Raw genomic sequence first — 25,201 nt, forward strand, 5'->3', positions numbered from 1 at the left:
AATAAATTAATTGGTCATCTCCTTCCTTATTTTAAAATAATTAAGGATATATAGTTTCTCTTCTAATAGGACGGTAAACCAGTCGAATTGAGTTAAGTTTTAAAGTATTTAAGCTTATTTAATGAGGTAATCAAGTCGAACCGAGCTTAAAATGAACGAAATTTTTGAAATGATTGTTCAAGTTTGGCCGATTTATTTTTTAATGAACTTGTTTAAAATCTGGTTTGAGCTTGGTTCGTTTAGATGTTATCGAACTCTCAATTCAAACTTAGCTTGAGTTTGATTCGAGCTTGACTTGAGCTTGGTTCGAGTTTGGTTCGTTTAGATGTTATCGAGCTTTTAATTAAAATTGTTTGATTGTTTAAAACTTTTAGTTGTTTGATTGGTTATTGAGTTTGATAAGTTAAATTTATTTATTTTATTTTATTTATTGTTTATGTAGCATATTAAAAAGAGTTTTATTAATGAATATACTTTGTGAACATTATTCAAGAGCGTTGTTCACGAACATTATTTACTAACGTTGTTTATGAACGTTAACGAGCTGAACACATATGTGTTCAAGCTTGTTTATTTAGCTTAACGAGTTGTTCAAGTTTGTTTGTTTAATTAATTTTGTGTATATTAAATGAATATAACAAACTCTTACTAAATCGAATACTAAAATTATTCATGAATACTTGATTCATTTAGAGCCCTATCTTCTAAAACATAATATCCGTAAATTATTAATTATTATACTCTCATTTGCCCGTCAAAAATTAAGCTGGTACACAGACCTCTACAAATTAGCTTAGTATTTTTTTTAAAAAAAAACAAAACTACCAAATAACACAAATAGGATTTTAATAACAAAGCAAATATTATCATAAAAGAATAGATTGAAATTTTAAGTTACTATTTTTTAAAGTTTAATATGGGTGGGTACCTATTGCAATCCTTACTTCTATCATACTACAATCTTATCTTGCTTTTTTAAGAGACTGTTTTCAAAATCCGAACTCGTGATCTTTTGATCACATGATAACAACTTCATCGTTGCACCAAGACTCCTCCTCATAAGACTATGATAGCATAACTCTGAGTAGGAAAATCCACAAGTATGTTATCTTACCACTGAGCATTAGTCATTGTGTGAGATTATGTCTTCACTAGTGACTCAATCTCCTATCGTAGAAAAAAATTAGAGTAGGGCCTGAAGTTAGATTCCTACCAGGACATAAGGATGAAGTTTGTTACAAGTATATCATTTGAATTTTGCAGTAGATGAATTGATCTTTTATGCTATTTACCTTTTTTATATTTATTGCTATTTACCATTTTATATCATATTATGATTATATTCATATGTTTCATGATGATAAAAGGTGAATACGCTCGTCCCAGCGCTCCCTCCAATAAAATATATTTAATGAATGATAACTTCAAAATTGAAAGGCATCCTTTTTCTGCTTTTCTTAATTTCACTTTAGGGATGAATTGAAAAAGATCATAAATAAACTGTCCCAGAATTACAAAAGAATTAAACATAATGTTTAATGTATTAACAAAATTTGCTGCTTAGTGATCGAATAAACAGGGGGGAACACACTAAAAGAGAAAAGATATCTAACTAAAAACTGGGTGCAGTGTATCATCAAATAGCCACCTCTTAACCCTAATCATAAACATACTTCCGGGTCATTCCAGTTGCTCCAACATTCATCTGGTTGCAAAATGTGAGTGGATTTCATGAAGGAATGATCCAACAACCTCATGTCAGGAGGCAGACACCACACCAAAGAATGACATCCAAGTTGATAAATCATATAGCAGTGTAATTGGAGAATAATTGAATCAGATTATCAAGAGTTTCGGGATAAAATTTCCTTGCAAACAAATAGCAAGGTCTCTTCATTCCGTTCCACATACAAGGTTTTAAAGTCGCCACTTTCTGCAAGAAAAGGGGATGACAAGTACCATTACTGAAGGCCGGTTAAACAGCAGAATTCACTTTATCATGTCATGTAGCATCAATCATCAGATTCCCTTGTAAATCTATAGCATATATGGTCGCTACATGAATTTTCTGAACATAAGCACATCAAATATGCAAGGAATTCAGTTCTTGTTGTGTTTATCTCATAGGTTTCTGTACTTGAAATATCAATATTGGTGAAAATATCAATATTGGCATGAAGTGTCTTAGTTCTACCACCAAAGATGTAAAAATATTTATCACATATTTATTGACCAAAGCAATCACACGAGAAAATATTTTGTGCCTGTGGTGTTGCTCACAGCTTTGTACAAACCTATGCAGAAAACTAACGGAACCAGAGGAAGGATCATTCTAAAAGAAATACAAGTGGATTACCTTCTCATCGCTGGTGACATGGAAACTCTCATCAATTGACTGTCAAGAACCATATCAACTAATGAGAACTAGAGGCCTTAGGACAGTTTGGATCACAATTTTTCAAGAAAAAATGCTTACTGTTATATTCTTCAGGCGTTCATAACTTACATCCTGAGCTCGGTATGCTTTTGGGTGCCACTTTCCTTCAGACCAATCAACATGTGTCACGGACCAATTGGCAATCCCAGTAGGATCTACCATCTGCAGGATGTATCCAATTGGTTAATGATGACCAAAATATCAAGTTAGCTGTTATCCAGGAAAAGTATGCCACAAGATGTTCTTATCTGCATACATTGAATAGAGTTGGCAGATAATGTTCATCGGCATAGCAGTTACGACCATCAAAACCTGGCTGAGAGGTAAAAAAATGAAAAAAAAAAATCAGTATATTTGAAGTGTTTGACCAATCTAGCCTAGCAGATACTCAATATCATGGCTCAGTCATTATTACATTCCCTTGATATTCCTATCATGTAAACTTAAAACAACTTTTGATTTTTCTTAAAATTAATCAGTGCAACAATACTAAATAGAGACATCAAGGAGGAGAAACTCTCAAATAACAGTAAAATTGAGATTTTTGTTCTGTAAAGTCATAAAAGTGAATCTAGCTATAATTTGTAAAGCTTTTTACATCTGACATATAGTAAATAAATCATTACTATTTAAAATAAATAAAAATAATATTAAAACATGTTAGACAAAGAAGTATATTTGATCTTACTCCGATTTCATTTTTACATCAGTTAACCTATTTTCAGCTATTCTCTGGTAGAAAATCACACTAAGAAGAACAACTATTTTATTACCTTGCAATAAAGCTTGAATTTTTTATAGTAGAGACTGTCTGCCAGTACTATTAAGGCATGTTGGCGCTTCATTGTGAACCACTGCATTGCAGAAAAGGATCAACTAGTGCTTTAGGAAATGATAAGCTTATGTTCAGTATAAGGGGAAAAAAGAAAGACCACAGATGTCATGTAAGACAAGGATTTTGCGTTCTTTTGCTGCAGCATCAGCATAAAAAAATTCTCCTGTAATTTTTAGGAAAACTGTACCTGAGAACCCTTTCTGAAGTCTCTCACTTCAATCTCAGGTAACATATGCTCAGTATACCTTGCATTTCCATGAGGCCCAGGATCCCAGAAACTAATAACAATCGGATGAAAGAGATAGCAACAAAATTGTTAATCAGCACATCAAGTCAATTTTTAAGAAACATATTATCAAAAAATATTCAGTAGAGTTGCCAGATTTGGTAAACATCTTCAGAATACAATAAACAAACTCATTGTTGAAGGAGAAACGGAATAACATGGTTGTACCTGTCGATGAAACTGACATTTGTTGCCATCAAATAGTTGTAGACATAGTCAAAGTTATGAAGAGGAACACAACTGTCATATAGGCAGCATGGTTGGTCATCATGTTGGTGCAATAAAGAGGCCAACTAATCTTTGACAAGCAGTAAATTAATACCTGTCAGAAAGCAACACAAAGTGTTGATTATCAGGGTCTTGGAGTGCATTTGTCAGAAGTCGTCTCTCCGCATCAACCATAGAAATCTTCCCCCAAACAACCTACATGCAGAAACATCTTGTTTGAGGAAAATTAGGAACATTCATGCATGTTTCCTTGAAGGGATGGAACATGTGAGAGAAAAGGAGAGATGGAGGAAAGAGATTGAAGAGAAAGAGAAAATGTGTTCTTCTACTTTGCATCAATGAAGTAAATGAATACGAATAAAACTAAAATTTCATACAATGCCCTTGTACAACCACACCTACAATGCTAGAGAACTTGATGATAACGTAGTTGCAAAACTATGAGGTTGCTCATTTCACCAGCCCCAATCCCTGCATGCCACCTTTTCACCTCTTCATGAAGGATTAGGTATAGCTTGTCGAAAGATTAGATTGGGCAAAAGCAAGTAAATCCTTAAATTGTGTCTCGTGGTGCAAGTCAACAAGGGTCAGCATCAAACTTAACTAAAGTGGAGCGAGAAGGGCAGACCAAACAAGAGGAAAGGAGGGAGAGATTGTGGAGAAAGGGGAGGAAGCTGTGGAGTGGCCAGAGAGGAAGATAGAAAGAAGGGATGAAGGAGAAACTATGGTGGGTGGATGGTACATGTGCTATCACTAGTTATCCTTAATGGCCCATCTACTAACGAAAGAGAGGGATAATTTTTGTAAGGCCAGATTACTATTTTATCTTTAAAAGTTATCAAAATTATCCAAGATATCATTTAATGTACCTGCAAGGTTACAAGAATTTTATTTTCTTTACTATACCATCTGAACCCAAAATTTTAAAAAGGAAATAAAAAATCTGAAACATTTTTTGCTAGCTGAATTTTGATTTTAAATCATTTAAATTTTCAATTTTTTAATTTTTTAATTAAAATTAAGTAAAGTATATAATACAAGTTGTAGTTATATGGATGGAGAAAGGCATCCCTATGTTTCTTGGGGCATTGTCTCATTTAACTGTGTTCTCTGAACCTGAAAATCAAAAATCAAAAATCAAAAATAAAAAATAATTAAAAAAAATCTGAAGCTTTTTTTACTAGCTCCCTTCAATCTTTAATCCTTTCAATCCTCAAACAATTTTATTTTTTTTTAAATGAAGTATAAAATTTTAAACTGTAAATATATGGATGGAGAAAATCATCCCTATTTCATGTGTTGTCAATTTTAAATGGCAATTTTCTAGTGTTATGTCATTTATACGACTAATTTATGTCCATCTGAGGGTGAGGTAAGATTACAAGAAAACCCGACCCAACTAGAGAGATTCAGATTATGAAAAAAAATGCATTGTATTATCTGAACCTAAAAATCAGGAAAAGAACAAAAAAATCTAAAACTTGTTTTTGTCAACTCAGTTCATATTTTTAATTCTTTCAAATTGCATATATTTTTTAATTCAAAGTTTGTGAAGTATATAATTGTAAGTTGTAAATACATGGATAAAAAAAACATCCCTACAATCAAACCTGGATAAAATAGACATTTTCAATTTCTTTTTTTCCTTTCTATTAAGGAAGACAAATGAAGTGGCCAGATAGTCTAATTTCTTTCTTTTGTATTCTTCTTTCTAAATAGACATATTTTAGTATCTTTTTTTCTCTCCCCTACCCTCCATTTTAACTCCTCTTTCCTTCCCCTTTCCTTCCATAAGTAGGTGGGATAGGCATCAAGTATGAGTGGGTATCATGTATCCAGAGTGTATGTGTTTGTTTCCCGTTGTTGAGATGAGTCAATGAAGTTGATGCAATATGTAAAACATTGTACATATATAACAATTGGAGAGAGACAAAGGTCTGAAAAAACAAGACTAAAGGTTGCATGTATACTAAGGAGAACAGGCTGAAAACATTTACTCAAGTGCTGACATGTAATTGCAAGATATTGCACATGAACCATAGATACAGCACGTAATTGGTTATTTAAGATCTTCACATACATTTCCACTGTTCTTCATAAAGGTTTGACCACGTTTACGCTTAACTAGTACCAAAAAACAGTTCGGTCATCACAAGGTAGTACCATACTGTGTGATGATATTGTACAGTACAAACATACATGGAATTAAAAAAACATCCTGTTCCATTGTATTTTGTTCAATACTTATTCCATTTCATCATGCAATTGTAGAACATTTGAAGCATGTATTAATCTGTAAGAAAACAGGTTCTCAAATTACCTTTTCACTTCGAATATCTCGTCCCACAAATATAGGACTCACATGGACTGGTTTTTCTCGTGATGCATGTACATAGATGGAGAATCTTCCCTTGTGACCCTGTAAATACAAATTTAGTTCCACTTCAAACTACAAGTTGAAAAGAAGTCTAGCCTTGCACAGCTTACATGAAAATGACTACCTAGCATCATTTCTAAATTAGTGTAACATAAAATCCATGGCCAACTTTTGTATTATTAAGATTGTTGGCACTTTCAATGTCAAGCATTGGTCAAGCAGTTGACCATGTACAAAGTGATTGGTATACCTTGATCATAAAGCTAGTAGCCAATCCAGATATCCTTGTAGTCCATAATTTTACATGACAATATTGCAGAGAAATGGAATATGTTGGGTACACACATTTTTATTAATTTCTGAATGAGGCTAAATTCTGTTCAAGTAAATGTAGACAGTGTTATGCACAGGGCTAAGTAATGTTACAAGATATTAAGATGATATTGTAGCATCAAGATGCTGGTATGCAAATATAAAGATGTAAATTTATGCAGTGAAATCATATTCTATTAAGTTTAACAATGAGTTAAGAGAAACCATGAATCTTTGTGTGTTCATTTCTTTTTTAGGTGAAGAATACTCCTAAAATCACAATGACACAAAGCAAGAGGGCAGTTACTAGAAAGCCTGAAAAAAAAATGGACATTGTCAAGTGATAACATGTAAAGATATCCAGTTTACATGAGCACTTAAACATATAATTTTACCATGTCATGCCCTTACATATTCTGATTCTAGACAAAATAAAGTACACAATTATTAATAATAGAGATAATTATAATTTGTTATAATACAATTAAGATTTTTAAATTTCCAATTATGCAAGTACTTTGAAAACTATAATGGTCTTGTGGCATCATTAAACAGATGCACTGACAGATGAATAAGCACTACATTCAATTCTGAAAGACAGAAACATGGTGAGCCATATCTCAAATATTTGAATAATCATATATCAAAGTCTACTGGAGCACCTGGAAAGTCCACCAAACTGTGCTACGTTTAACTAAAATTCATTCATCTCAAAGAATACTTAACAAGTCACAGTGACACAAAAACAATTGTCCCATTTACATGAGCACTTAAATATATAATTTTACTATAATAGGAACACACAAAGTAGATCGTTCAAGACAAGTTTACACAATTATTAACCATAAAGACAACAATAAAATTAATACAATTGAGAATTTAAATTTCAAAGTTTGAAAGTATTATTAGGGCTTGCAAATGGTCAGAGGCCTGGCACAATTTAGGCCAAGCTTGGCGTAAAGTCAGGCCAACCCTAGTTAGGTGGGATTAACAAGCCCACATGTCAGACTCAACACGACTTGTGCAGTAGCCAGGTCGCACACAACCCTAGTTAGCAAAACATGCATGCAAAGTCGAACATAGCCCAAGCACAGGCTTGATTAACTTTTCCCACAAGGAACCAATTCAAACCATTTCAAATGTATAAATTACAGCCATAAAAGAAAAAAATAAAATAAAATCATGGGGGGCATATTGGCCTTTTGTCTGTTAAAAACACCAAAATAGACTTAAAAATTCAATACAAATAATAAAAATTCTTAAAATTTATCCAGAAAATTTCTCCCACTCTAATTCTCATCTAACACTTTCTCGTACTCATCTCAAGTTATCAATTCTCAATTAGCATACCTACATTCTTATCCGCTGAAAGTCTCAGTTTTGTCTCAAGTTTTCTTACTGTCTTCTGAATTTTCAATTCTCTATATTTTAGAATATCACCACCTATATTTCATCCCAACTCTCATCAACATCATCCACTCTTCTGCAAGGAATAGATAATGACTTTGAATTTTACTTAATTTTAATTTAGAACTTAATTTCAGGTTAAAACTAATTTTATGTTTCATGTTTTTTAGAAAAACTGGTAGGAGTAGTACCTTCTAGAATTGGTTCATCATGGAACATTAATGATTGAACCTGGGAGGAAATAAATCAATTCTAATAAACAGCCGGTGCCCCTGCTATTCTGGGTCAGCAAATTGATCATATTGAACTACAATATGAACAACCAATTTTAGAGATCTCGACCAATTTTAAGATCAAGAAGAGAAGGCAATGACGAGATATTGATGACACTAGAGTATGTATAGATTACACACTTAAATAAACCATTTTTAGGAATTTTGGACATCATTATTCAAAATGGTGAAGAACGAGTCTATTGTAAAGTGAGAAAATGGTTAACGGCCACTTTCCTTGCTTATCAAACTCATGAAAATAGAAATGTCATTACCATTGTCTTTAATTCATAATAGCCTTATTACTTTTATTTTTTAAGAAGTGTTTAAAAAATTGGCTCACAAAATTAGGCATGGGAATTTATGTTAATTATGTCATAACCGGGTTGCACCATTCATGTTAATATAAAATTTATGCAAAATAAACTAAAATTTTGAGTTTTTAAAATTAATTTCATATGATCAAAAAGATTAATTGAACTTCTAAATAGTTTATTTAGGCAACATAAAAAGGTATTAAAATTAATTTAACTAGGCAAACAGTTACTCCATGTCACTCATTTACATATGTGGGTTGTGTCATGGCATTTCCAAAAAAATTTTCTCCTTGTTAATCATGTTACGGGTTGAGTGAGTCATCCAGGCATGTTGAACATTATCAACCCTAGCCCTATACAAAATATATAGTGAAGTTTGAATCACCATTTTAATGGTTGATCCCACATATTTAGAATATTTTGTTTGGGCACACTTACAACCTTTACACAAAAAGAACTAAAATCACAATGTGATCTGACACATTAAATTTTTTTAGAGAATTTAACAAATATCATACTTTTGAAATTTTAAATATATAATTGCATTAATTTTTTATGTTCGGACCAGCAGCCATAATTCTCTTCCATATATTTGAATATAATTCTCTTTCATATATTTGGATCAAGTCGATGAAGTCAAACCATCCCTGCACAACCCATTGACATGCTTGAATATTATGAAAACTGTACTGGTTCTGTGGAATCATTTAACATCTAGATAATTAATGAGTAGACAATATCATATTCAACTTAAAAGGGCTGAAACTTGGCATGTCATATCTTAAATGTTTAAATAGTCATATATCAGATGACCCCAAGACTAGAAGAGTATATGCACGCAATGAAAAAGATTACTGAAGGCACATCAGAAGAATGAAAAGTATTTCAATTAGCGAACAAGAGAATCACAACATAAAAGGTTAAAGATTTACCAGAAAAAACTTCTCCCAGAGTTTCTCAAAGGGCAGTGAACCAGGAGTCAAAAACATGAAGGCTATTTTCGAATTTTTAGGCTCAACAGTTGGCATAGAGAGAATTTCCTTGATCAAAACATGTGAAGCAACCTCTTCATCCGTAAGCACACGGGCTACAGGAGGTAACCAATCCTTAAAAGGACCACAAACACTTGAAGCAAAGAAGTAGCAAGCTGAATAGCGGCGAGGAGGATAGACATAAGCCCCAATCAAGGCAACACACACCATGCATACTAAGATGATGATCCAATGAGGTCTTCTTGAAGTTGGTCTGTGGCGTACCATTGGCATGGTTTGCACATTCCCATTGCCTAAGTGCCATGGATGAGATATTTTCATCTTGTTCTTCTCATAACAAGAGTTGTGTTGACTCTTCACGTGAACCACACTCACTTTACTGTATATCCAAAGACTGACCACAATCCAAAATAATAAAGGCTGCAAGTTCTATCAACCAATAGAGGATCCCACTGCACAAGAAGAACAAATACTTCAAAATCATTTCCACTGTGAAGGAAACATAAACTAGATTACCACTATATTATAGTAACTCTTACCAAAGGCAATGACAAATACTGTTTTCTTCTACATTTGAAAGAGTTTTGAGTTTTTTTTTAAATTAAAAATATTGTTTAATTACGAAAAAAGTTTTAGTATTTATGACACATAAGAATATTTCCCTTATTTGCTCTCAGGAAGAAAAAAACAAACACAGCAGATAGGTATATGGTTTAAATCCTCTCAAATTTCCTTTTACAAACAAGCTACTCTGGACTCTGGAGTAGTAGATAATAAACCTCGTTCTCTTTAGCTTGATGTGTAAAAGTGAAACAAAAAAGGCTGTACAAGAAGCATAGTTTCTCTAAATTCTCCCCAATGATAGTCTCAACATAGTCAAATGTCCGTTACTTTTGCAGTTGGCCCTCAATGCTTGAAAAAACGGTGACAAAGATGGTCAAATTCAAACAAAACAGAAGTCAAAAATAGGTAAATAAATTGAATTTTTCATCCAGTAATGACAATCTACAGGCGCAACTCCAGCTACCAAACACATTGAATCATTACCTTCGCGGAACTAACCAAATCTGACAAATCAATTAGTACCAAAAACAGATTCAACAACTATCAAAAGTCGTTGAACAGAAGAAGCTGACGACATGGACAAGCAAAAATAAAATAAAAAATAAAAATCAAGAAAGTCCAATACCCAACATTTTCCCCGATTGAACAAAAACAGAATGTACAGAAAAAAAAAAGAAGCTCAATCTGAATAAGAAGCAGTCAAACGAACCCAAGGATCGGGAGGTAAGGAATTACCTGAGAATCGAGGAGGTGAGGAATTACCTGAGAATCGAGGAGGTTGCCCCAGGAATCACAGATCCAGAAACAAAAGTGAAGAGGCAGCTGGGAGAGGAAAGAGATCTACAGGGAGAAGAAGGGGAGAATGGAGAATCAAATAATACGAGCAGGCGAGATTTAACTACTTGAAATCGGTCGCTTTCTTACTTCGAATCTCAACTGTCGGCTGAAAAACGCCTTCAAAAATGGCGACTCTTCTCCCTTCTCCACTTTCGATCCTCCGAACGGTCGCGTTGAAGGATGAGGGCGAGGATCGGGAGCAGTCGTAGCCGGCGTGCTCGCTAGCTCCCAACGAATTGGGTTATGTGGTTTGATTTGGTATTCTTTTTCCCGTGTTGAATCGGCGATCGAATGTTATCCCTTACGGCTCGGTATTTATATTACGGTAATCGTATTCGAGAAGTATGTATAACAATTAGTTTGACTGAGGCGGGTCAACCAAGTGGGCAATAGATGGGCCCAACCACGAAATGCAACCTTAGTTCGACGCCCATCAAAACTTACCTGGCTAGTGCCTAGTAGGCCCACTAGTGGGTTATTATTTATTTATTATTATTATTTTTATTTTTTTTTGAACTTTTTCCGGTTCCAACAAATTCTAGAAAGATAGTAATTAAGAATCAAAGTCGTCGTCTTCCAAGGCGGCGTCATGTTCCATTTTTAATTCATGTCTCCGTTTTCCCCTAAAATTTGGAATATCTAATTTGATTGTTATAATTTCACAATAAAAATCAATGTCATCCAAAGGTCAAATGTACGTTTGATACCTTAAAAATGATCATAACGCTTTTTATTAGAAGTGGAAACTAATTTGGAAAGTGAAATGCATATTAATATGAGCAACAGTTCGATGGCAAGTTGAATCATCCATAAAATAATTTAGTCGATCCGTGCAACACATAGATTAAACCAAATGCCCTAACTACGTGCTAAGAGCTCTTCAAGTTGACTTCCTAAAATATAGTCGCCGTTCCATTAAAAAAAATGGAATATCTGATCTAGTCAAAGGCTAGTTTACGGTTTTAATATCCATGGCCGGCTTCGACTCAATTTTTTTGGTTGCCTTTGTAATTTAATTAATTAGCATTTGATAGAGCTCACACGCTGCATTTAATTTACAGTTATAAATTTATATGGAATACATATTTCTATATCGACTATATTTTTTTTTTTAATGTTTTTGGGTTTAATGAAATCGATGGGCCACAGCGGTAAAGCTTAATAAATCAGTCAGCACAACAGTGTTAAACAAACTAGTAATCAGGGCAGACATGAAAAGAACGTCCATCATTTATAAGATTACCATGCGCCCATTTCCAATTAAAATCAAATAGACGCCCTTTTAACAAGATAAGTTCAAAATATCCTTATATCATCTGATCTATGTTGAAACTAACAATTAATTTCTATAACATATAGAGAAGTTAGCAACTAGTTTTTATCATAATGATTATATATTTTAATTTCACTGCTATGAGTGATAATCTAATTAAAATAATATTTCAAAGAACAAAATAAATGATGAAGACTTAATGATATTTACTATATTTCAAATGAACATTGATCAATCATGTAACTTCTATCATGTGTAAAAAATAATTGTTATTCTATAATGATAATTTTATATCATTTTAATTATATTTCGCTGAGTGATGACCTAATTAAAATAATATTTTAATGAATGATAACTTTTACATAGTTGTAAAAATTACTCAAGAGATTCTGCAACAAACATTAAATCTATTAATATTTTTAAGATAAAATAATAGGAGAGCCGTCCATCCATTTAACTTTTTTGAAAAAAAAAAACATAAAAGAACGTTAATGTGATGGTTCTCTTAATTTGGAACACCTTTTGATTTCTGCCAAACTTAAAGAGAAAAAAAACGACGAATAAACAGAGATGTCCACTCCAAATTCATTAAGCAAGATAAGACAAACTGGCTAACAGTGCAGAGTTTAGATGGCCATAGCTGTCAAGAAAAGGCTGAAGCTAAAATTACATTCAGCAGTTAGCTGTTTCTACTTGAATGGGACATTGCAGACTACGTGTAATTGAGTGGTTTTCCTGTGGTTTTAAATCCATTATATTTTTTGAGAACTTACAATGTTTACAGGTTTGGATAGGTAGTACCTAAAACCAATACAAAGCAGATTGTGGATGCTGATGCTCCTACAGTAGCTCAAGTTTGTCTACTCAGTACTGAGGGCTCAAGCATTAATAACACTTTTCGATATTTACTAAAATGATATATATTACACTAGATTTAGAATTCCAACTAAGTGAGATGATGAACCCACTTTTCCAGGACAGATGGAGAACCATACCAAGGTCTTAGTGTATCATCAGAACCAAATGGAGAGTGATAAACACCATCTAAGCTTATATTTAGTGCACCTTCAAGATGAGCAGACACTTCAGGAACCACACCATCTCCCCAAACTTCTGCTTTCCCACAAACCTGCAGATAGGGATGCAGTGATTTTGCTACATTTTAATCAAGAAAAGAGATACTCAAAGATTTTTCCAGAATCATACACTAATATTATGGCAGAAGATATCTTGCAGAATTTTGATCTCGATCTATATACACAAACAATCCAACCAGCAAAGTATTTAACAATCTGTTGATCTGTTCATAATTTCCAGAAAAGGTGGTCTAGTTGCTGATAGTGTTGGTGGATGTCTCCTTTTCTTTTCTTTTTTTCTTTTTCACTCACATGGGCGAGTGAGCATATATTGAATGAAACAGGGAAAAAGCATGTACATGCATATTCGAGCAAAACCCTCTTAGAAAGATTAGAATGGCTGCAAGGATGATGATGCACATGAATTGAGAAATAGGATAACTCCTTGCCAAATTCAGAAAAGAAAGTTGAAATTCCATAAAATCCATCTCAACATCATGATTTAAGTATGATTTGAAAGAAATTTTGGTGTGAGCATACCTGTTTATAGCCTTGGCCAATCAACCGAGCACGCAAACTAGGTGCTGCCGGCGGAAGCTTTCCATTGCCATTATCTGTAATTGACTCTGCCTTGCTATTATTTTCACCAGTAGAAATTGTATTATGAGAAGCACCATTAGATGTTCCAATCAAACGAGCACCTTCAATGTACCTGAGAAAAGTTTCTTATTAGAGGAAACACTTCATAGACTACTTATCAGTGCCATCTTCAGCCATTCAATAACCTTGTGACTTTCCAGCCAAACAAATCAAATAATTGTATATGATTGTACTACCATTTCTTCTTGATGTTAACGTGTTCATGCATGGAGTCTTTTCCATTATTTACCCATGTAAAAAAGTTAATAGCCCACATGATATGTGGACTTCTGTGCTGCTTCTCATTCATTGAGTGCTATGAGTTCTAAAAAATGAACATATCAACACATAGATTGTTATTACTACAAAAGCTGTATCCAAAGTTGAGCAATCAGACAAAAAAAATGGAAAAAAAAAAAACTTGCAAGATGATATAACTTTTCTATGGTGTTTAAATCACTCAAAATTTCATTTGCAAGAGCGTACCTTCCAGCAATACATATGTATTTAAGTTCGGGCGTATAAACAGCTGGTGCACAATTCTTGTTAACATAATCCAGCAGACCTCTAGTTTGATCGATGACACCTGGTAAACCTTTTGGTGGTGGCCTAAAGATATTGCATCATTAGTTGATCAAATTGCAAAGAACAGGAATGAAAAGGAGATAAACCACAAAAAACAAAGCCTTGGCTGATCATCAAGAAGTTGATCTACTTGGACTATGTGGATCCAAATTCCAAGTAAAATAGCATCAAAGTATAACCAATTCCAAGTAAAATAGTATCAAAGTATAACCATATAAATTACTAAATCCTTAATTTTATATTGCTTTCATCGAAACTGGTTTGCATAACTGTCAATACTGCCACTTGAGTGAACAACTGAGGGAAAAGATCCGTGCGAACAATATCTAATGGATTATGTGCTTAAATTTAGCCAGAAGATTTGCCCGACTTTATGAAAGTGTCAAGGCAAAAATAAAACATACAAGTGAGGCGTTCCAAGAGTTAGCAGCAGAGATATGTTAGACGCCCCAAATTCTTCGAAGTACAGACGGCCAAGCCATCCGCCTGCAGAATGCCCAATAAGTGAAATTTTCCCACCTGCATCAAGATAAATATCCAATCTTCACTTCTTATTGTTGAATAAATTATCAAGCAAAAGGTTCAGGAGAAATAGATCTACACAACTTTGAACTAGAGAGGTCTTCACACTGTGACACGAAATTTTTTAATGACTTGAAACTTTTGGAGTTCAGAAGCAGATTATGAGGAGAACGAAGTCCGAAAGATAAAAATTACCTAGGGTTCCTTTTGAGTTCTCAATTCACAAAATTCAACAATAGAAAATTATAAATAAAAGCATCTACTGAAGCATAACAAAATCTGTGAAGATGGATCATGCTTCACGCTTCACCGGATAGTAATTCCTTGTCAAAGTTGAAAGTTAAAAGAAAGTTGTGAACTTGTGAAGAAGATCAGGGCGGAGGGAGCTACAGAATGACACCAAATCCGTCAAACTTAAACTTAGACTCACCGTCTGCCAATAGCTCATTCGCCTCAGTGACGGCCTCGTCGACTCTTTCGAGGTACCTAGCCAAGACCAATGCTAATCTCTAGTGAAAAACACAGAAAGATGGACCTAAGCCAGAGTTGAGAATAGCGCAGAGAACGTACCAATCTAGGACGGGGCGAGGGCAGAGACTGCCCCTCCAGTAGTTAGGGCTGAGCAATCCGGCGGCATTGCGGAGCCAATCGACGCGAGATACCTTGGCGACCACGGAAGGGATGCCGTACGCCTCCCTCAGCACCAAGGTGAGGAATTTGTAGTCGGCGGTGTTGTTCCCGAGTCCCTGCATCCATGGAAGATCGGGTGAATGAGAATTACACAGAATGCCAGTAGACATGGAGAGAAAAAGGGAAGGGAAAGGAAGGGAAGGGGGAGGCAGACCGGAAGGATGACGACGGGGCGGGCGGCGGCGGGGGACGAGGCGTTGGTGGCGAGTGGGAGAGGGTGAGGCGTCGGCAGAGCAGACATGGGCGGAGCCCGGGCTTGTCGCCTTCCCCGTTCCTCTGTGTGTGGAATTGAGTGATTTAAGATGTCCACTGCAGAGCAGCTAATAAATTGGTTTAGTTGGCAAACTCCCTTTTTCTGAAAAAAAAAAAAATGTATGCCATGTTTATTTGGAAGAGTTAAAAAGTAAAATTAAGAAAAAATTTATGTAATAAAAAGTTTTTATTGTTTACTGAGGAAAGAGAAATATGATGAAGAAATATAATTCATCAAAAAAAATGATTTCTATTCTCTTACCATACTACTAAATTTATTTTATTCATCTTTAGTTTACTCATTCAAATAAACAGAATATTACTACTAAAGTAATTTGAAAATAGAACCCTTTGAAATTTTAATTAAAATTATAATATTTTAATTATAGTAAAAAAGATAAATTATGGGATTAATTTATATTGCAAAGCATAAAAGGGCTAAAAAAAAAAATAAAGCCCCAATATGACTATTTAATTGATGGCATTCTCGATTTAAATTATATAAAAAGACTTTACAGGTGGATATGAGCATGCAGCATGATTGAACTCAAAATATACACATAAATCCAAACTGAATTTGACCAGCCTCTGAGAAAGATGATTATTGATCAAATGTCGTACTTGTTAAACAGTTGGCTCCTGTTGCATGTAGGGGCGGATCCAGCGGGCGCCGAGGGGGGCATCGACGGTCCCCTCTTTATTGACAATGGAACTTTTAATATTATGAGGTTTCATCTTTGAAGATGAAGGATATCATCTTTTATTTATCATGATCATTTTTTCATATTTAAATTTCTATATTCGTCATTAGTTGCGTAAGCGCCACTGGTTGCATGCCTTGATCGGGAAACTAACGTGGCCTCCTTTTCTCCACCTGTATATTACCTGTAAAAAAAATATTTTAATAAGATTTAACATTTTAATCAGATTTAACATTTTAATAAGCTCTTAACCACCACCTGCCCTCCCTACTCTCCGTCTCTATCCACGTCGACGTTCACATTCACGTCTATAGTGTTAAATTAATTAGAAGATGATGAATTTATTATAAAGAAATAAAAATTAATATTCCACATATATATATTTTTAGAAAAAAAATTTTCTAACCTCTAACCCTCTGGATGTTTAACAGTCGACCTTAAATTTATAATTTATCTTATTTTATGTAATTTGAGGATGATGTGAAAAACACTTGAAGTATAATATTTTTTTACTATAATATTTATTTTTCTCACATTTAAAATATTGTTTTCGACGAGAAAGGAAGATTGAAAAATATGGTATTGGCAACAAAACGATAAGATCCCAGTGACAAATTATGGAACGTCTGTCGACTCATCTAGTGCTTACATTGGGCGCATGTCGTGTCATTTCGTAGCTCATTTAATTGTCATCCTAGCTTTGACTCGTGCCTACGTCAGTATAAAATTATTTTTAAAAAAAGACTAATTAAACATTAAAAAGAAGATAATCATAGTTGACGTCTACCTTTCGTTCATATATAGATAATCAATCCAGTCCTACAATTTTTTTTACGGTCATAGAATATCTAGAAAGTATAGATTGGCCTACAAGGAACAACTCAGTACCATGATTCAAACACCACAAATATTTATTTGTTATTTATGAAAATTAAATTCTCGTTACTATCATAGCACCATGAAAAAACATAGAGCATTATATATTCTTTATTAATGGGTAAAAGAGTAATTCGCCTCCTATCACTCCATTGTCACTTAATGGAGGCCACACTAACGAGCCGCTTAGATATTGCTCATTTGTCAATATAATTGAGATTAATTTTTAACAGCCGCATGTTTTCAAGGAAAAAAAATCCTTTCATCTTCTAACTATTTATTAGAAATAAATATATAATCATCTTAATTGACTTAAAGGTTTGCAATTGTTTAGTGTGCTCAACAAACTATTTTAATCTTTTATGAAGAATATTATGTGAACTTTTTTTAAGTTTTATATTATTTCCATATTTATTTTTGTTTTTATATGTTTATTTACTTTTCAACTTTGTGCTTTGTGAAGGGCCGGACCTAACACACAGATCAAGTTTTTATCGTGCAACTGGACTTGTTTTCCAAGTTGGATCCGACACAATATAACTTAATTTCTGATAATATGTCAAAGCTGAAGATTATGGATGACACAATCTGTTTGTCACTTCTACTATTGATATGAGAGTCAACACTCCTATTGAGGTGGTGGTAAAAATCAATAAAAAGTCATTCTCCACCTCCAGACTGCCCTCTATGTGGTCTCCAACTCCAAATTACCCCTCGAATCCAGCCAGCTCCTGACTCCTTGTGGTTTCCGATTCTAGTCCACCCCGAGTCCAAGTTTCCCTGATCCAGATTGGCATACTCGACTTTTGATAAATAGGGTGTTGAGATATTGCTCATGGAAGATGTTGGTAATATATTTAAAGTAATATAAACAACAGTATTATATTGACACAAAAATAGCATGCAATAGACAGATAAATAAAATAGTCGGGTTTAGAATATAGTTATCCGGTTGAAGCGTTGGCACGCCGACTGTCCTTAGAGAATTTATTGTCGTCTCACGGTGCAAAGACTCCCCGACAAAATTCCCCCAAGATTCGACAACCGCTCGTCTTGTCCGTAGGTGCACTCCAAAACTGACGCGACACTCGGACCCAACCTCAGATCGCCGAAAGACCAAGCCTCAGGACACAACAAAGGCGCAGAAAGACTCGAACTCGAAAAGAAAAACAGAGGAGGTGCTGTGCAAAATGTATCGCACAGAGAAGGGAGAAGAAGGAAGATTGAGTAAAGAATAGAGGCACTGCTTATCCCATTTTATTCACTCTGAGGAGGTACGAAGCACTGCTTCGCTAGCGAGGAAACGCGTCCGCGTCTCCTCACGTGCGGTGTCGCGTCCGCGTCTCCTTTCGCCCGGTGTTGCGTCCGTTCCTTACGCGGAACAAAAACCAAACACTAGTTTGGTTCGAACCAACCGAACCGGAAACCAAACTGGTTTGGTTCAGTCTGAACCAAACTAGCAAAAACAGACCGGGCCGCCCGTGAGCGCAAGGCCCACGGGTTGGGGATTTGCACCCCCCCTGCGCGCGTTAATCGCGTACGTGACGCCCGGTTTATGGATTTCCGGCTCGAACCCCCCAAATCCACTCGATTTGGGCTTGGCCCGCGCATGCGTGTAGGTCCCCTTATCATTGCTAAGCAAGCATAGAAGGGCTTCCTATATAAGTCCTTCCAAGCTTCTCCACTTAGCAATGTGGGACTAAAAACACTACCAAAAAATGATTTGAATTTAATTCAAAATTCAATAATCCCCCACAAATTCAAATCATTTCGGTTTAAAAGATAAAATATGTCCTGAGGCTAGGTTGCAATGAGCTTTTAGTGAAAATACCTTCCGGTTTGAATTTTCACCTGAGTACACCAATCTTATTCACATAGGTTTGAAGTGAACTAGGTCTTGAACTTAAACCTTTTTTTTTATATGTGAAGTCAATTGGTAACAACTCATCACGGGCGACGGTTGAATCCTTCTGGGTTGGTGCATTACGGCCATGCCACCGAATCTTGTTTCATAAGTGCTAAGGGGAGTTGCCTAGACCCCCCACACTGCGGCCACACAGTTACACTTACATAGGTGAGTTCTCCAAGGATGTACTGTAAGCATCCTGTCATTAAGACCTTGAACTCATTAAGAGCTCCTAAGCTCATCCTTACTAGCAGTCAAGCATCTATCCAGGGAAGAGACTATGAAATTACATCTCAATCAATTTGATGCTTACGTTTCACCCTTATAGCTTGTTTGTACCACATTGAACCTACTTTTTGGGATCTCCAATCAGATAGGTTGGGTTGCCGCTATAGATGAAACTAGGACAGGCCTCAGTCCCATTCCCTTACTGGATCTCTTGATTTTCTCAGAATCAAGTCCTTTAGTGAGTGGGTCAGCAATATTATCTTTTGAACTTACAAAGTCCAATGACACCACTCCAAGAGACACTAGCTCACGAATAGACTTTAATCTTATTCGTACATGTCTCTTCTGTTTCTGGTTATACTTGGAGCTTCTAATCTGAGCTATTGTTGTTTGATTATCACAGTGTACTGAAATAGAAGGTATTGGCTTCATCATCAAGGGAATTTCAGAAAGAAGACCCTTAAGCCAATCAACTTCAGTTACTGTGGTATCCAAAGCACACAATTCTGCCTCAAATGTAGACCGGGTTATAATCGTCTGTTTAACAGACCTCCAAGCAACTGCACCGCCTCCAAGTGTAAAGACATAACCAGTAACGCCTTTACACTCAGCAGTGTCAGCTATCCAACTAGCATCACTATATCCCTCCAGGACTGCAGGGAATCTCCCGTACCACAAGCCCAAGGATATAGTGCCTTTCAGATATCTGAGTACTCTGTCTAATGCATCCCAATGCGTTCTGTCCGGACAGCTGGTAAACCTGCTCAATTTCGATATAGCAAAAGAAATATCAGGTCTAGAACAATTTGCTAAATACATTAGACTACCTATTATTTGTGAGTATCTTAATTGAGACACTGCCACACCACTCTTATTCTTGTGAAGAGTTTTTGAAGGATCATAGGGTGTGACTACAGATTTAACTTGGCTATAGCCATATTTCTCTAATACTCTCTCAACATAGAGTGACTGAGAAATTGCTATTCCATCAGTTGATCGAGTCAACTTCAGCCCTAAAATCATATCAGCACAACTCATATCCTTCATATCAAACTTACCACTTAAGAGGGTCTTAGTCTCATTTATAATAGAAAGGTTAGTTCCAAACAGTAGAATATCATCTATATATAAACATAGGATAATATAATTATCACCTTTCATTTTAGCATATACACATTTATCAGAGTCATTCACTTCAAAGCCAAATGATAGCATAGCTCTATCAAATTTTTCGTGCCACTGCTTTGGGGCTTGCTTCAAACCATAAAGAGATTTGACTAACCTACAAACTTTGTTCTCATTTCCAGAAACTACATATCCCTCAGGTTGATCCATATATATCTCTTCTTCAAGATCTCCATTAAGGAATGTCGTTTTAACATCCATTTGATGGATCTCAAAATGATATATGGACGCCAATGCTATTAATACTCGGATTGTAGTAATTCTTGTAACAGGAGAATACGTGTCAAAATAGTCAATCCCTTCTTTCTGTTTGAATCCCTTAGCAACTAGGCGGGCTTTGAATTTATCTACTGACCCATCAGGTTTTAGTTTTCTTTTAAACACCCATTTACATCCTATAGTGTTACACCCAGGAGGTAAATCTACTAACTCCCAAGTAGCATTAGAGATAATAGAGTCCATTTCACTTTTAATGGCCTCTTTCCAGTACTTAGCTTCAGGAGAAGCCATAGCATCTCTATATGTCACAGGGTCACCTTCTATATTATAGGTGATAAAGTCCTGGCCTAAATCCGTAGACACACGTTGTCTCTTGCTCCTTCTCGGTTCTGTACACTCACTAGATTCATCTAGTCTAGAGTGACTTGAGGAAGGTATACCCACTACGGATAATGGGAGCTCTACAGAAGAAGGCTCTTTTCTAGTAGGAATACTAGATTGAGGTGTTCTCGTCTTCATAGGAAATATATCCTCAAAAAATATAGCATTGCGAAGTTCTACAATAGTATTTGCATCTATTCCAGGAATTTCTGATTTAATAATCAGGAACCTATATGCAATACTATTTTGAGCATAACCCAAGAAGATACCATCTACGGTCTTTGGACCAAGTTTTTTCCTTCTGTGTTCAGGTACTAGTACCTTTGCAAGGCACCCCCACACTTTAAGGTATTTCAAACTTGTCCTTCGGCCTTTCCAAAGCTCATATGGGGTTTTATCCCTTGACTTCATTAGGACTCTATTTAGCACATGACATGCAGTGTATAGAGCCTCCCCCCACATAAAGTTGGGTAACCCAGAACTGCCTAACATGGAATTAATCATATCTTCAAGGGTTCAATTTTTTCGTTCTGCTATACCGTTGGATTGAGGACTATATGGAGCAGTTACCTCATGGATTATACCTGTATCTTGACAAAATTTTTGAAATAGGTTCGAGGTAAATTCTTCACCCCTATCAGACCTTAACCTCTTAATAGTTTTATCGGTTTGATTCTCAGCTTTAGATTTAAAAATCATAAATTTATCTAAAGCTTCATCCTTGGTTTTTAGCAAATAAACATAATAATAACGAGAGTGATCATCAATGAAGGTAATGAAATACCTTTTATGGTCTCTCGTTATTACACCGTTAAACTCACAACAGTCAGTATGAATCAATTCTAAAATATCAGAATTTCTATCAACTGATTTGAAGGGTTTACGGGGTTGTTTATATTGCACACAAATTTCACATTTTTTCTTATCATTTATAGCATGCTTAGGGATCATGTCAAGATTCATCATCCTTTTTACGGTATTAAAATTGACATGTCCTAATCTGTCATGCCACAGATCATAAGACTCAATGTTATATAAACAACCAATATCAGAAGTTTTATTTAAAGTAGCATTTTCTACATTGAGTTTAAATAAACCTTCATTAAGGTAGCCTTTTCCAATAAAGGTTCCTAAATGTAATATTACAACTTTATTACATTTGAAGTTCAACTCATAACCAGCACGAACTAACTTTGATCCGCTAATCAAATTCCGACGGACCGCTGGAACATGATGCACCTCATGCAGTGACAGGACTTTTCCAGAGGTGAACCTCAGGTCAACTTGTCCTATCCCAAACACCCTGGCTGCAGAATGGTTCCCCATGGTCACGGAAGTGCCTTCAATTACCTGATAAGTAAGGAAGGCATATCGATCAGCACAACAGTGTACATTAGCACCTGTATCAACTAACCATTCCTTGGGTTGATAGATCAAGTTTAGTTCGGGTTTGAAGGTAACAAACCTATCGCTGGTGTCGTCACTAGCAGTCACGACATTTACTTGTGCCTTGGTGTTGGACGTATTGCTTTGGTTCTTGTCCTTTCGCTTAGGGCAGAATTTGACATAATGTCCAACCTGTCCACATGCCCAGCAAGGCTTAGGTTTAGTTTCAGTTTTCTTTTGAACCTTTGGTTTGGGTTTCATCTTGTTCTTCATTTTCTGATTTTTGAATTTCTTCTTGTCAGATGAGACTACTACATTTGCCTTTGGAATAAAATCCATAGGTATTCTTGTATCATCATTTTTATGTTGCTTCCGATGTTTTTCTTCGATATTTAAGGCAATCATCAAATCTTCTAGAGAGATTTTACCTCTCCGATGTTTAAGAGTCATGCCAAAATCTTCCCAACTCGGAGGTAATTTTTCGATGATAGACAAGACCTGAAATTTTTCAAGTAATGGCATATCTCCTTCAGCAAGACCATCAATTTGAACTTGGAATTCATGTGTCTGCTCAACCACAGATTTGCCTTCAACCATTTTGAAGTTCAGGAATTTTGCCACAGTGTACTTTTCTAAACCAGAATCTTCAGAGTTGTATTTTTTATCCAAAGATTTCCACAGCTCTTTAGCTGAAGCGGTTGAACAGTACACATCAAATAGTGCGTCTGAGAGGGCAGATAGGATTCTCCCATGGCAGAGATAATCCCTTTGCTTAAACCTCTCTAAGGCAGCACTACGGGCAGGTTCCTCTTCAGTAGGTGAAGAAGGGTCTGTTTCTATAACGGAGAATAGCCCTAGGGTAGTAAGCCAAAATTTCATCCGTTGTTGCCAACGTCTGAAGTTTTGCCCGTAAAATTTCTCGGGTCTAGCACTAGCCTCATCAGATCCTATTACCCTATCATTCATCATGTCTATTGATACAAGCAATAAATTCTCTAAGAATGTTGGTAATATATTTAAAGCAATATAAACAGTAGTATTATATTGACACAAAAATAGCATGCAATAGACAGATAAATAAAGTAGTCGGGTTTAGAATATAGTTATCCAGTTGAAGCGTCGGCACGCCAATTGTCCTTAGAGAATTTATTGCCGCCTCACGGTGCAAAGGCTCCTCGGCAAAATTCTCCCAAGATCCGACAACCGCTCGTCTTGTCCGTAGGTGCACTCCAAAACTGACGCGACACTCAAACCCAACCTCAGATCGCCGAAAGACCAAGCCTCAGGACACAACAAAGGCGCAGAAAGACTCGAACTCGAAAAGAAAAACAGAGGAGGTGCTGTGCAGAATGTATCGCACAGAGAAGGGAGAAGAAGGAAGATTGAGTGAAGAATAGAGGCACTGCTTGTCCCCTTTTATTCACTCTGAGGAGGTACGAAGCACTGCTTCGCTAGCGAGGAAACGCGTCTGCGTCTCCTCACGCGCGGTGTCGCGTCCACGTCTCCTCTCGCGCGGTGTTGCGTCCGTTCCTTACGCGGAACAAAAACCAAACACTAGTTTGGTTCGAACCAACCGAACCGGAAATCAAACTGGTTTGGTTCAGTCTGAACCAAACTAGCAAAAACAGACCGGGCCGCCCGTGAGCGCAAGGCCCACGGGCTGGGGATTTGCACCCCCCCTGCGCGCGTTAATCGCGTACGTGACGCCCGATTTATGGATTTCCGGCTCGAACCCCCCAAATCCACTCGATTTGGGCTTGGCCCGCGCATGCGTGTAGGTCCCCTTATCATTGCTAAGCAAGCATGGAAGGGCTTCCTATATAAGCCCTTCCAAGCTTCTCCACTTAGCAATGTGGGACTAAAAACACTACCAAAAAATGATTTGAATTTAATTCAAAATTCAACAGAAGATACAGATAACATAGCCGTTTTCCCCCGAAGAACATGGGAAACACAATCTTTTAGCTTGAAAGAGGTGGACAACATAGCCATTTATTTCAAATAGCGTGGGTAATGTAAGCATAGATCTCGGAACATGTGGAGGACATGGGAGCACAACCGCATGTAGTATTTGATAGCATGAAACAAACACAAAATAAAAACGGTAACAACTCACAATGATCTCTCGAGACGAACTTGGTCACTGGTCATCGCTTGCCGTCGAAAGAGCAATCACGAAACTAAATCGACGAAACTGAATTGAAAAGCTTTTCTCAAGGTTCACAAGCTAAAACCTCTGCTGCTCGAATATTCTTCTCTTTGCCCGCAGTCACCTCGATTGATCCCTCTTGAGATTCTTGGATGCCTATTTATAAGATGAAAGCATCGATACGTAACTGATGCTTTGATGGCTCTATTAATCACAATATACATTGAGGAAGATGAACCAATCATCTCCTCAACATAAACATTGCAAAT

The 25,201-nt window shown here is 36.0% G+C and overlaps 2 protein-coding genes across 3 annotated transcripts; both read right to left on the reverse strand.

The window, feature by feature from the left end:
* Positions 1–1,511: 1,511 nt before the first annotated feature.
* On the reverse strand, positions 1,512–11,155 carry LOC122026870 (glycosyltransferase BC10-like). Of its 2 annotated transcripts, none has more exons than XM_042585590.1 (12): positions 10,952–11,155; positions 10,790–10,867; positions 9,404–9,915; positions 6,107–6,205; positions 3,881–3,981; positions 3,727–3,798; positions 3,460–3,550; positions 3,211–3,291; positions 2,694–2,753; positions 2,507–2,599; positions 2,357–2,395; positions 1,512–1,933 (listed from the first exon to the last, which is right to left on the reverse strand). In XM_042585590.1, exons 3-12 carry the CDS (start codon positions 9,782–9,784, stop codon positions 1,805–1,807), a joined length of 1,146 nt encoding a protein of 381 aa, XP_042441524.1. In that variant the 5' UTR covers positions 9,785–9,915; positions 10,790–10,867; positions 10,952–11,155; the 3' UTR covers positions 1,512–1,804. The 2 variants fall into 2 exon arrangements, with proteins under 2 accessions (XP_042441524.1, XP_042441523.1); XM_042585589.1 differs by having other exon boundaries at positions 2,477–2,599.
* A 1,704-nt stretch (positions 11,156–12,859) lies between these two features.
* On the reverse strand, positions 12,860–15,961 carry LOC122027986. The gene is made up of 7 exons (XM_042587000.1): positions 15,804–15,961; positions 15,530–15,705; positions 15,390–15,445; positions 14,842–14,956; positions 14,339–14,461; positions 13,754–13,925; positions 12,860–13,266 (listed from the first exon to the last, which is right to left on the reverse strand). Exons 1-7 carry the CDS (start codon positions 15,888–15,890, stop codon positions 13,084–13,086), a joined length of 912 nt encoding a protein of 303 aa, XP_042442934.1. The 5' UTR covers positions 15,891–15,961; the 3' UTR covers positions 12,860–13,083.
* Between the last annotated feature and the right edge of the window lie 9,240 nt (positions 15,962–25,201).

The sequence above is a fragment of the Zingiber officinale genome, chromosome 10A (assembly GCF_018446385.1).
Source record: "Zingiber officinale cultivar Zhangliang chromosome 10A, Zo_v1.1, whole genome shotgun sequence".
In the NCBI taxonomy this organism is placed as follows: Eukaryota; Viridiplantae; Streptophyta; class Magnoliopsida; order Zingiberales; family Zingiberaceae; genus Zingiber; species Zingiber officinale.